This window comes from Cryptotermes secundus, unplaced genomic scaffold (genome assembly GCF_002891405.2).
Source record: "Cryptotermes secundus unplaced genomic scaffold, Csec_1.0 scaffold54, whole genome shotgun sequence".
Classification (NCBI taxonomy): Eukaryota; Metazoa; Arthropoda; class Insecta; order Blattodea; family Kalotermitidae; genus Cryptotermes; species Cryptotermes secundus.
In genome coordinates, this window is record NW_019731261.1 from 36,944 (window position 1) to 50,760 (window position 13,817).

The 13,817-nt window shown below is 40.0% G+C and overlaps 2 protein-coding genes across 6 annotated transcripts in view; one reads left to right on the forward strand and one right to left on the reverse strand.

The window, feature by feature from the left end:
* The window catches only part of LOC111866670, a 321,755-nt gene that overhangs the window by 31,272 nt on the left and 276,666 nt on the right, over window positions 1-13,817 (reverse strand). The window lies entirely within an intron of this gene.
* On the forward strand, window positions 2,570-11,739 carry LOC111866671. The gene is made up of 4 exons (XM_023855850.2): window positions 2,570-2,674; window positions 6,315-6,473; window positions 8,487-8,642; window positions 11,441-11,739. Exons 1-4 carry the CDS (start codon window positions 2,588-2,590, stop codon window positions 11,600-11,602), a joined length of 564 nt encoding a protein of 187 aa, XP_023711618.2. The 5' UTR covers window positions 2,570-2,587; the 3' UTR covers window positions 11,603-11,739.

Consider the following 13,817-nt stretch of genomic DNA (forward strand, 5'->3'; position numbering starts at 1 on the left):
ACATAAATTATGCAATATTTTTAAATGAGACATTTCTTTGAGACCTAAGTTATCTGTAATAGGCATATTTTTGGAAATATAATTTTGTGCAAAACAGAAATCACCACAAAATGTATTAACTTTTTAACACTTCATGTACTCACAATCTAATTGCTGTACAGAGAAATTCATTCTAAATTAAATGAAATGCTACAATTCTGACATGTAACATTTAAATCACTCCATCATTAAAGGGCCGACAATACTGAAATACCAGACAACCCACAGCAGAAGACATATGCGTTCTCCTGAAGTCAGAACATGCAAACAAGCCTGTGACCTTGAAGCAGGAGGAGGAGAGGGCTGAAATGTATCATGGATCACATCTCTACACCTCACAATCAAGAGTACATGATCAAAGCAGCTGACGTGTTTCAATGGCCTATGATGCAGAGATCAATTCTTCCTGCAGACCCACGAGAAGTACGTAAAACTCTGACTATCCTACAGTGTATTCACATGCTGTAATAATCAGTTAACACTTGTATGACACTGCCATGACTGCTGAATTTATCTGGGACTGATGACACTGAACATATTGAATGACTAACAAATGAGGTGTCAAAGGCACTTCATACATGACCTAGACCCCACAAATTAAAATTAACATTAGTAATGGTACATTAAACAAGAGACATGCATAAACACGCGCAAACAGTACTGCAAACAGGAAGACAGAATCTGACAACATTCAAGTAACAACTCATTTTCTACTTCTCATACAGGGACACAAAACTGACAGGCAAAATGTGATTTGCATGTGACATTAATGACAAGCACTATTTTGTATGTGTACACTGATACTATCAAGTCACCATTCTGCATATGCAAACTGACACTATCAGACTTTTCTCAGGTGCTTCGTGTATCTGTAAGAGTGGTGTAACTGACAGTGATACAACTTAAGCAGTTGAAATAGTATCATTATATAGCAAGCGAATATCTTTTAATAAATTTTATAGAACTTAATGTTGCACATGAAACTGTAAAAAACATCAACATTCAGTATTTAAATAATTTATAATTAATGAAAAACAGTAATATGAAATGATGAATTTAGCAAGTACACACCAAGGGTCATATCTGGAAGAGGAGTTCACAGGTCCAAATGACTCTTTGCACTCAAAAAATGACCATGGAGACATGTAAAACAGCAGTGCATTTTACCAACCTAACAAAATTTAATTAGATCAATGTACTGTCTCACATTTATGTCTACAGTGCAGTTGAATATGACTTCTGTCAAGCTGAGACCAATGCAATTCACAGAGCTGTGCCTTGAAAAATTTGGAAAGTTTTGTGCAATGAAGATACCAGGACCTGAGCACTGCTTACTAGCCTGGGTGTCTAAAGAGAGAAATCTAGTGATTCATGGCTATGTACAAAAGATTTATGTAAACATTACAGTAAATACTAGGAGTGGTTTGGGGCATGAATCTGACCACTCACCTCCAACTAGTGCCAGTGTCAAGAAAATATGGACGTATAACCCACTCCCCCATATACCTTCATGGCATAGTGCTCAATTACGCACTTAAAACCAGGACAACTTTACCTCACCTTACTGGTAGTGGTTACAGAAGCAGCAGACCTACTCTCTAGAGAACATGAGTAACTTTTGCATAAGGATCTCTTTAAGTACTATAATGTTCATAATCATACACAACAAAATACAAACGCAAAAGAAATAAAATTTAAACAATCTATAATTTGTATGAATTTGATTGTTTCTGCATATAGGTTTCATAGTTTTGCTGAGATGTTAATTGGGACATTATATACAAGTAAAAGTAAAGCTATCCCTGTAACTGGCCGTGAAGGCCCATAGAGTTGTGAGATGTTGAGGGTCCCACATTATATAGATAATCGGCTCAAAGATGGCGGTAAGGTTGTCAGCCTTACACACCACCCACGCTTTACTCCCCAGGAAAATTATTTAATTAATTCCTGGTACTCATTTCTGTTAGAGGCTGAGTCGACCCCAGGGCCATAGTGCGGCTGGAAGGATTAGGTCAACTGGAAAAAATCCAATGACCTCATCGGGACTTGAACCCGCAACCTTCCAGCTTGTAGCATAGTGCCTCAACCAACTATGCTACCGCGTGCCCCAGGACATTACATACACAGGACATAAAAACAGTCTGACCTGAGGTTCTCACAGCAGTGAGAGTGACAAGTCTGTCTTCTGGGTTCTGATGTATACTGTGGTATAAGTACAGAGACACTTTGATGGAGTGTACTGCTTCAATCTTCAGGTTCAAAACATAAGCCAAGCAAGCAGCCAGAAAGACAGTACATTCCTCCAAGATATCAGTGAACTTCTACTGAACTACTTGGTGTCACATCTCAGAATAAGCCAACACTCATCACAACAATACATCCTCCATGAAAACAAGTTCTATTTCTTGTAGATGCATATATGTCACTCATGAATGCGAGGAGGTAAGCACGCAGTCATTGTTACCCACATTTGTACCTTGCTTATTCAGGTTTCCTGTAATCATGTTGAGGCAATATAAATAAACAAGATCTGCTACTGCCAACTTCAATGTACACTGGAGAGAGGAAAACCATCATGGCCCTCTACAGTTTGTGTCTGCTTCTTCTGTGCGTGGTCATTGCAAGCCGTGCAACGGTAACGTATTGTTTTTTTATTTGACTGATTTTTTTTATTTGACTTTTCTTCTTCATTTTACAACCCCACAAATCTGTTACATGTATTACAGAGGCTAGTGGTATGTAATGACAATGTGTGCTTCAAATATTGTTAAAAAAAAAAAAAAAAGGAAACAGGCCTGTAACAGGCTGCGGAGGTCCATAGGGTTGAGAGACATCAAGGCTCTCATATTTTCTAGACAATCAGTTCAAAGCCTTACATGCTGGCCACCCTATAACCTCGAGGAAGATTCCTGGTGCTCATTTCTGTTATAGGTTAAGCCAACCCCAGGGCCATAGCACAAAGGATTAGGTCAACTTAAAAATCCAATGATATCACCAGGAATCGAACCAATGACCTTCCAGTTTGTAGGATAGTGTCTCAACCAACTACACTACTGCACGACCCAATCTTGTTAAGGTTGCTTGTTATTTTATGATTCAAGGAACTGGGCCCTATAGGGCGAAGGGGGACAAGTAATTCATCAGTTTTTGAAAGAACGGTTTTAAGGACTACTGATGAGCTCAAAAAAAGGCACCTGTCAGCAGAAAGATGACACTATATCTAAGTGCATACATTTATATAATGAGCATGAGGTAAAAAGTGAGTAAAGGTACCTCTGCAACAGGCCGTGGAGGCCCATAGGGTTGCGAGATGTCGAGGTTCCCACATTTTCTAGACAATCAGCTCATAGATAGTGGCAAGGTTGTCAGCCCTATGCGCCAGCCGCCCTTTACCCCAAAAATATTCCTGGTACTCATTTCTGTTAGAAGCTGAGTCGACCCCAGGGCCATAGTGCGGCTGGAAGGATTAGGTCATTTGAAAAAAATCCAATGGCCTCATCAGGATTTGAACCTGCGACCTTCCAGCCTGTAGCATAGTGCCTCAACCATCTACGCTACCACATGCCCCACAAGCATGAGGTTGCAAAAATTATTAAGGTCGATCAGCTGAGATGGGCTGGACTGGATACCAATCTCTGGTAAGCCAGAAGGGAGAAGAGGTCAAGGTAGTTCAAAACTCAACAATTTGGTGGTATACAAAACGAGATACGAGAATGCTGAAGTCAGGGGCTGGTAGTGGATGGCACTGGAGACAGGAGTTCTGAAGAAACATGTTGGCAAACAAAGTCAACATCCAGACTGGGTTACAGAGCCAAGAAGATGAGTATACACTGTCTGGTAAGATACCGGAGGGGCCAATTTGAAGGCAGAATCACCGTTTTAATACAGGGAAACAAATTAGGAAAACCTGTCTGAATCACACAAAATGAATAAATTGGACAAGAACCTCTGCTCTTATACATATTCTCGTAACGTACTGTAACATGTTTCGTTACTGAAGAAGCCATTCAGATTGTTAATTGGTTTATTTAACAACCTACCAGTCTCAGCTACAATTAATTATAACAATGTTATGGGTTTCCACACTTTACAAACCCTACACACAAATCTCTTCACACTGCCCTCAGTAGTCTACACGTATTCACAGTACGGGAACTATACAAGTCTCTCTGTATTACACACTCCCAATTACACAACTACACACGCGTCCGGTTCTTCTTTCTGCGACTGCTGCTATACTCCAACTCGCTTCGTAGGCCTTGAGAACTGTCTTCGGCGGCTGTGTCGTTCCCTTATAAACCCTCAGCCAGACAATGGGAAACACCTCGCTTCCTTGTTTCCTAGTCGCCACATTTGCTGATAACCTAGCAACGCTGTTGGGAGTTGTTTACAGTTACGTAGCAACTGCGGCGTCCCATGTTATGTAATGGGTTCCGCTGTTTACTCGCTTTGCCTAGCAACCGCTGTTTACTTGCTTTGCACAGTGACCAGCATGCTTGGACTCAGCTCACTTCGGCTCCACTCGGCACGTCACCGCTGGTGGGGGGTGGGGGGTTGACTTGCCTATTACCGTAGCGCAACACGTCGCAGTACTATACATATGAACGACTGGGATAGCTAAGTCAGTATAGTGACCAAACAACAAACTGAACGACCAAGGAATCAGGGTTCATTCCCTGGCTAGGGAGATTTTTCTCTTCTCCATAGCATCCAGACCAGTTCTGGGGTCTACCAAGCCAAAGGGCTGTTTCCCCAAAGATAAAGAAGCCGGGGCATGAAGGTGACTACTCACCTCGATCTAGTGCCAAGGTTAAGGATAGTGGAGTTATATCTCTGCTGTCCCACATCTCCATGGTGTTTTACATTTACCTTTGCCTTAATTAATTTTGTGGAAAAATTCCTCTACCTCACTGAAGCTTCTCTTGTGGCACACAAAAGCTTGTTACAATTTCACAGTGGTCCACAATAGCCAAAAAATTTTAGATTTTCATGGCAATCCAAGTCTTGTGGATTGTAATGCGACACTACACTAGGAGATTATTCTTCAAAGTTTCCTCCATTACAAGTTATTACAATAAAGCTGACTCAGCAAAATAATATTTCTGGCCTTATTTCATTTTGTGTCTGTGTGTATGTACAAGTGTGCAGTCTGTGCACAAATAATTTTCATGAAAGCCATTTTCCACTAAATCTTTTTTAATATATACAAGTATAACAAAAATTCTGGGAAGAACTAATTACCTACTTCCCTTCAACACATACTCAGTATCTGATGTGACGCAGATCACACATAAAACATCGTGCCCAACAGTTCTTCTGTTGTTGCATGTAAATTTGTTGCTGTGGTAACATATTTACCAAACCACCACATAGCAACACCTGTCTTCTCTGGCTTTCAAGCGTTAGAGGGGGGGGGGGCACACAGATGGTGAGGTGATATCATAAGCCTCATTTTGTTTTTTCAAAGTAGGATAAAAATGTAATGAAACTGTAAGAAAAACATCTTTCAACCTGCACAATTTCAGGTCCCCACAGCTTTGAATTTTTGGGTGTTAACATGTTGCCTAAACATAAGTTATGTAGTAGGTAACGAATGAGCAGGCAGCCTTTTGTTTCAATGCATCCCGTCTCTTCTAAGAGTATTGATAATATTTTGATGTAGATGCGTGAAATAATACAAGAAGCTGTAGGGAAGAACTGATCGCCTACTTTCCTCCAATACAACATGGGCAGCACAGAAAAGAATGAACCCAATAATTCTATTGTTGCATGCGTATTCATTGCCACAGTAAAGTGGCCATTGCCTAGCAATGATAGTGGGATCACATAAAGACATACACAAACTGATTAAAGGGATTTATGAAGTAAGCTGCTGAGACAGGAGCAGGTGCCATGATATACATACTAAGTTTCATAAAGACTGGTTCAGAAATTCAGAAGTTGATGGAGACGGGGGCACAAACACAGACAGCATGGTGATCTCATAAGCCTACTTTCATTTTTCCAAAATAAGGAAATTAGGCTAATAATGTATAAAAGAGACACTTATGATTGGCTACTGTGTGTACTATTCATGGCTGGGACCTTTAAATGTCAACCATGATGTATCATTCAATAACATGCAGAACTGGAAAGGAATACAGGGAAAATGCACGTTAATTAAAAGTATGAAAGCTTACATAACAAATGATGAGACTTCCCATCAACTTCTCACATTGAACACCAAACTGAACAAAGCCAAGAACATTTCTTTAACGACATGATAATTTTTACAGCGCAACTACCATGTTCGTATAAAAGGAGCAGAACTAAAACAGGCCCATGGAGGGTATTATGGTGAGGACACTGACTTTGAAATAAACAAATATAATGAGACTACGGACTCAATAAATGCAGTTGTACGCATGCTGAAGGATCTCCCACAAGGTACCACGGTGAGTTTGTTTTTAATACTCTCTACTGTACTAACTGGGAACAATGGTTATAATGTCTTAACCCAGTCAGTAAATAGGTCAAAGATGCATATAAAAAGTAAAACGTATTATTCAAACCCAGAAAAAAAAATTTCTTGACATATCTTCCATCAGCACTGATACACTTGTCCCACTGCTTTGCTAGTGCGTCGAAACCCGCAGCATACTAGAAATATTCTGACAGTTGTCTCAGCCACTTCTACACATGGTTGGGCCATCATCTGTGACATTCAGAAGCCCTTGAGAGAAATTCTTGTCCCAACTGTGACATGGCAAAACACTTCCCACCATAACAGGAAACATTTCTTTATGAATATCCTTTGCACTGAGCCCTTTTGCCCACAAAAAACAACAGAACGCAGCTCTCTGGTATTAAACTCCTCAAGCACGGTCGCCATTTTGACTACTGAAATCAACCTCTAAACATGCACATGCCTGTCTGCCACCTAGATTGGCATGGAACTGGACTGTGCTGCTACCTAGTGATACACATATAAAAGCTGTAACATCCATTACAGCCACTTTTCTTCCATTTGTAACACATTACTGACACTCCCTCGTATGTCATCCACCATTGCAGGAACTGATTTGATATCATAACTTTACCCTCTATGTATTCACAAAAACTCCGTTGTTTTACTCTGTAAGTGAATTACATGGACCAAGCTATTGCCGCTTGTCGGTGAAGTTAGTGCCAGCTAACATAATCACATGCTGTCAGAAATGGTCTTGCCCTCCAAAATTTACATCTTTAATGCTAATATCTCCTCCACAAATGTGTCTGTTACTATCATTCTTCTATTTTCTGGCCACAGCAAAATGTATGACTACTGGAAAAGGTATTGTTATGACAATAACCAAACGAGGTACAACAGAGGGATCCAACCTGTGAGTCATCAGCTGGTTTCATAAGGCCTGCACAGGTATTAGTTAGTTAGTTATTGGAGAGGGTGGGTTTCCCCATGCACTGAGACCTGTATTGGTCCATTGTGCTTCCCTCTATGATTTCTACCAGTCTCTATATCCCACCGGTACTGGTGCTTACCATCAGTCCCGCACAGCCAGCGAGACCGGCTCTACTAGCTGAGAGGTATCTATAATGCTTCCCCAATCTACCAGAGGTATTGGAGACTGCTGTTGGGCAGGAAATGTCCGTAATTGGCTCAGTGACCTCCTTTGGAGATATGAGGTTCTTTTACGTGCCGTAAAGCTACGACACGGGACCCACGGCTTAAAGTCCCTCCCAGAGGACTTGTTCCCTGAATTTTTCCGCCCTTAAAAATTCGACAACCTCTGGCGGGTATTTGAACCCGCGTACTACAAGTCATGAGGTGGGAACATTACCTGTAGACTATGGAGGCCGCTCTGCACAGGTATTACTCCATCCCTCAAAGTATATGTCGACTTCCTCCTCTTCGAAGAAATGTTCCGAACTTATTAAAAAAGAAAAAAAAATATTGATTTTGCATGGTAATATTACAATGCCGGTCACGGTAGCCGAGCGGTCTAAGGCATGTACTGTCTTCGCTCGCTCGGAAGCCGGGATCGTGGGTTCGAATCCCACTCATGGAATGGATATCTGTGTGTTTTTCTGTGTTTGTGTACAGGGAGAGGCCTTGCGATGAGCTGATCACCCACCCAAAGAGTTCTACCGAATGTGTAATCTCTACAAAAACCGAAGTGAACGGAGAAGTTCATAGATGTAGGCCTAGGCCCACTGGGGCTGTAGTACCAAGAAAAAAAAATTACAATACACTGAATTTAAATGCATGTTTCTGAGCTTCATGTGCCCAGTTCTTACGTACTTGTAGTTCACAATCCTGATCATTGTAGGGATGATAACTCTACTGGGATATTAAAATATTTTTCCTTCCGTAATGCAGTCCGAGGGTCAGTACCTCACGTACAATCCAGCCCCTCACTACACCACTGTCTCAATCAGGGAAATGAACAAGACTTATGTTTAAATTACAGGTTGACATTCAAAGTTATGAACTTCAAAGCAACCAGTGGCAAAAGAGCACCGTGCACATTAACAAAACTTGGTGTGAATTCATCACAAGTGATCCATACTTCATGGAAGGCATAATACGACAAAGCAATTACCCAAAAACATGCCCCATCAAAGCTGTAAGTTGCTATTTAGTGAACAGTACTGACACTTTGTTATAACTGCAATTCTCAAGATGGTGGCTATGAAGAGTATGTCTTCCGCACTACAATGCTGCGTAGTTCAGAGAATCCTACATTTAGGAGGAACATATGGCCTCCAATTTTGAGGTTGAAAGAGTAAGCGCCACCTGCTTCTGCTAGTATTTTGCTTAGCTCATTCTTCCTTCTGGAAGGTGGAGGCAATATGTTCCTCTGAAACACTGGGCTCTCTCTGAACTAAATGGTGTCACAACCCAGGAAACCATATCCTTCAGCACTGATATTTGCCACTGACTGTTGCCATGAATACTGGAGTAATCTGTCACTCACATCACAACAGAAAGAAAACAAACTGCTCACATATTTTAACAGCCACACATGTCTTTGCTCTCTGAATGTTTCTTCCACTCAGAAATGTACATAAACCATGCACAATGCTTTCTATTATTACAATCTGTAACTATTATTCACTGAGGTATATATGAGTTGATTTCAAAATCAATGTCCTTTTAATAAGTATCAAACATTTTAAAGTATCACCATAATCTAGCAAGATTGGGAATAAGCTACAGAACTTGTTCAGTTGTGGTCATCTCCAGTTATATCTTTCACAATAGATATGGTAATTGGGTACAGCCATAGATTTTATGAGTCTGTTAAAAATTATTCAAAAGAAAAGAAACATAACATGTTTATCTTCTTAAATTCTACTAATTTTGCCTGGAACACATTTCAAAGTAGTGTATACACAATGTAAACAGAAAAGTTTATTTAGGTCTTGAACGCGGTAGAGTAGTGGTTGAGGTGCTACGCTACAAGCCGGAAGGTCGCGGGTTCAAATTCCGATGAGGTCATTGGATTTTTTCAGTTGACCTAATCCTTCCAGCCGCACTAGGCCCTGGGGTTTACTCAGCCTCTAACAGAAAAGAGTACCAGGAATTAATTAAATAATTTTCCTGGGGAGTAAAGCATGGACGGCGCATAAGGCTGACAACGTTACCGCCATCTTTGAGCCGATTGTCTACATAATGTGGGGCCCTCAACGTCTCACAACCCTATGGGCCTTCACGGCCTGGTACAGGGATAGCTTTACTATACTTACTTACAGTCCTGATTAGCCCACATCCTCCAGACTTAAAATTCTAGGCTTCTATTTCAATGACATTTTTTTATATAATGTCTAACTACAGTCAATTTACTGGATGTTCCACTCCTACATGCATTCAAATCGACGAAAAGATAGGAACAGAAAAAGCCAACCTGTGAGGCACATAATGGATATTAAGAGAGTTNCAAGGCTGACAACGTTACCGCCATCTTTGAGCCAATTGTCTAGATAATGTGGGGCCCTCAACGTCTCACAACCCTATGGGCCTTCACGGCCTGGTACAGGGATAGCTTTACTATACTTACTTACAGTCCTGATTAGCCCACATCCTCCAGACTTAAAATTCTAGGCTTCTATTTCAATGACATTTTTTTATATAATGTCTAACTACAGTCAATTTACTGGATGTTCCACTCCTACATGCATTCAAATCGACGAAAAGATAGGAACAGAAAAAGCCAACCTGTGAGGCACATAATGGATATTAAGAGAGTTTAAAAAAATAATACCAGTTTTGACAGTAATGTTCTCAAATTTTCTCACTGTCCTTATGACTGGTCTTAATGTTGGCCCTCTTAATTTCATAAAATATGAATAATGTAAATAAGATCTTAAAACAATTATTGTGTTTCTGTCCAGATATAGGGACTAGCTTTATCAATTTGGCTCAACTGAGTAGGTTCCACCTGAAGACAAGAGACAGAATCCAGTCTCAGAAACGTGTGCTATAAATGAAAACAGGATGATGCATAATGCCCAGAAACACAATAACTCTATGGGCATAATGTGTTGAAACTGCCATAGCTGAAGAGAATGGTTTGATGGCAATCACTCAGTACCAAGTATCTGCCAACAGATAGCATCGACTGTGATATGCCAATGTTTAAATGAAAGAACAGGCTTTCACAGTATCCACATCTGTGGTCCCTTGAAGGAAAACTAAAGCAGCATTGTTGGGTATTCTGTGTAACTGCATTCACCAGCAAGCAGCCTTGGCAAATAGTTCTGTGGTGGGGCTTAGCAGGAGAAGGGGTGAAGTTAATTCATTTACCCTGGTCATATAAAATGGTGAGCTGTGAAACTGTACAGGCAACATAATTCTTATAATAGCACAAACACAGTTACCTGATATGTTTATTCTTACCCACTACATGTTTCAACCTCACTTCTGGGTAATTTTCAGGTGGTACACACCCTTGAAAACCAATCACCTGAGTCACACCATAGATACATGTAAGAGTAAGGGGTGGCTGGCATGTAAGGCTGACAACCTCACTGCCATCTGTGAGCTGACTGTCTAGAGAATGTGGGAGCCTAGACATCTCACAACCCTTTGGGCCTCCACAGCCTGTTACAGGGAAAGCTTACAACAATGACTATGGTGATGAAAGCCATGCAGTCTGGTATAAGTTCACTGCCTTTCCTCTGAATCATCAGTGGAATTCCACCAGGCTACATGGCATTGTATCCCTGAAGATGGTACTCTTCAAGCCAGTATACGTTTTGAAATGCTTCTGTTAAATGAATTCTCAACTGCAAGAACAGATCAGATTCTGAAACTCTTTGCCTGAGATGTTATGTTGGTGTCAGCAGATGGCAAACTACATTTATTTAAATGTCTCGATTATACTATACTAATTCCATTGTGCGAATTGTTAATGCTTCACAGAACACATTCAAGATAGAAAACTTCGTGATTGATGAGGAAAAATTTCCAGAACAAATTCCTGGAGAACACTGGCGATACATCTTCAAGCAGTTCGTCAACAATGAATGTATTCTTGAATTCCTATTTGATATACAGATTCAAAGGACAAATCAACTTATATAGACACGAACTGAGATGTCCCAATGGACCACACACAATGCCTGTTTACTACAATTTTGAGTTCTGAAAATCATATATGTAATCAGAAACTCATACCAGTGTTAGTAATCTATTTTAAATATAGGTTTATATGAACTGTACTCAAATGTTACAATATTTCTGAAATAAATCCTGCAACTGATCCAACTTCCTCACAATTCTATCATCCAGGAACTGGGGATTTTAAATCTCCTGATACTCTGGGGCTAGTACACTGATTTTAATTTGTGGTTTAACAACACAGTACTCAAAAAATGCATACTCGGCAAGCTGGGTTGTGCACATGTAACATTATGACTATGCAATGCACATACAAAGAAAATTAAATGCAACGATATGATAACAGAGCAGATATTTCAGAAGAATAGTAATTATGCGAAGTATTAATTCTATGAAGAAAAACAGCTGTACCCTTCCAGAAACAAGGAAAGCTCAAAATAAGGATGGCCCTGAAAGTGAGTAGGCATCAAATAGGAAAATTTCCGTAAAAGGAAATTTCTGAACACATGCATACAGTACTGTATGAATGTGATGCTAGTTAACACCTGAAAAAATTAACATTAACAACACCATCTGTCATTATGACCTCCATTTAACGATCCCATGCAGCAGCAGCATGTAGCTTTCTGGTAAACTCCCAGATAAGTGTCATCATGTTTGTCCATGTGATGTCATCTCACTGTCACATCTCAATTTTATAAACACAGAAGGATAGTTCTGACGATGACTCCAATTTATGTGGAAGCCACTTCTTGTTTGTTGTGAGGGGGACTCTCTTTACATTTGTAAGTCTTATTCTGTTTTGTGACTGTACAAGGTGTGGCAATAAAGAACCCGGATTACTTTTATGACTCATTTCCGGCCATGTCATTGACAAAGAGGAGGGTAGGGCATTGACCCTTGGACTTCCCTCTACCGTCACACAAAGTTTCATTCACGTGCATCGGTTAGTCTGGCCGCGACCATTGTTAGAAGCGGATCGTGTTTCTGAGCTCCGTCGGAATAATGCTGAGTGCTAATGCAGAACAACGTGCTAACATCAAATTCCTCACAAAACTTGGAAAATCTGCCACTGAAACTTACAATTTGTTGACANTGCTTTTGATATCTTGTCTGTGTGTGCGCGTGCACATGACAAGTGTAAGCATACTATTGGTATGCAGACACTTCTAAACAGGGACACTGATTCCGTAGCCACCTCTCTGCCTTCCGCCTTCACAATGGGATTTTGGAGAGAAGAATTTGAAGGATAACTGTTTCACACTCTTTCTTCAATTGTGGACAATATGAAAGAAAAACCACATTTAGTACATATGTGATGACTGCTTTACTGCCGTCACTCTACAGTTAAGTTCTTTATGATTTCTGACTTTAAACATTATGTTCTCGTTCATAAAAATGGGAAGGGGCTGAAAGAAAATGTTCCTACTGCATAAATCTCTAGTCATACAGAGCTGCTGTTATCATCATTCACAGCAGCAGGAACAACAACAAATTTGTTACTTAAGTACATATTCTGGCTACATTAAATTTGTTGGATATGAGGTCAGTGTTTCACACAGTCTCCAGGTTTTCAAATGTTGACTTACTAACAGCATTTATTATGCAATGTTTCAGTATTTTTACCATCCATCTCAACACCAAGTTTCACATGCCCATCTTCTACCATTCATTCATTACAGTTATAAAACCAAAGGCCAAAATCACATTTGTTATTTTATGGTGCATAAAAAAGATCACCTTAGCAAAAGTTTCATGCTCTTCTAAGATTGACTACCATACTTCATTTCAACACTATGAATTATGAAATTCTATTGTCACTCACGTTTCACATTCATGTGTCTGCCATGTTGTTATAGTAATTCACTGTACGAAGTCAAAACGTATAACAATGGAGTAGCATCCAATGGCATTACACTTACACCAAAGTTTTATGAAAATCAGTCTGATAGTTCAAAAGCTAAACGGGAGAGGTGTGGCGGAGAATACACCCATGAACTAATTTATTAATAAAAAGGGAGTGGGGGCTCTCGCCAGTACTATTTAAGTCATTTTAATTGGTAAATGATGACTGAAAACTGAGAAAATGGCTGGCTCAAGAAATAATAGCAATTTTAGTATAAGGATCTGTACTTTAAAGGCATCCTACACCCATAATTACATTTTCTTGTTACTTTAA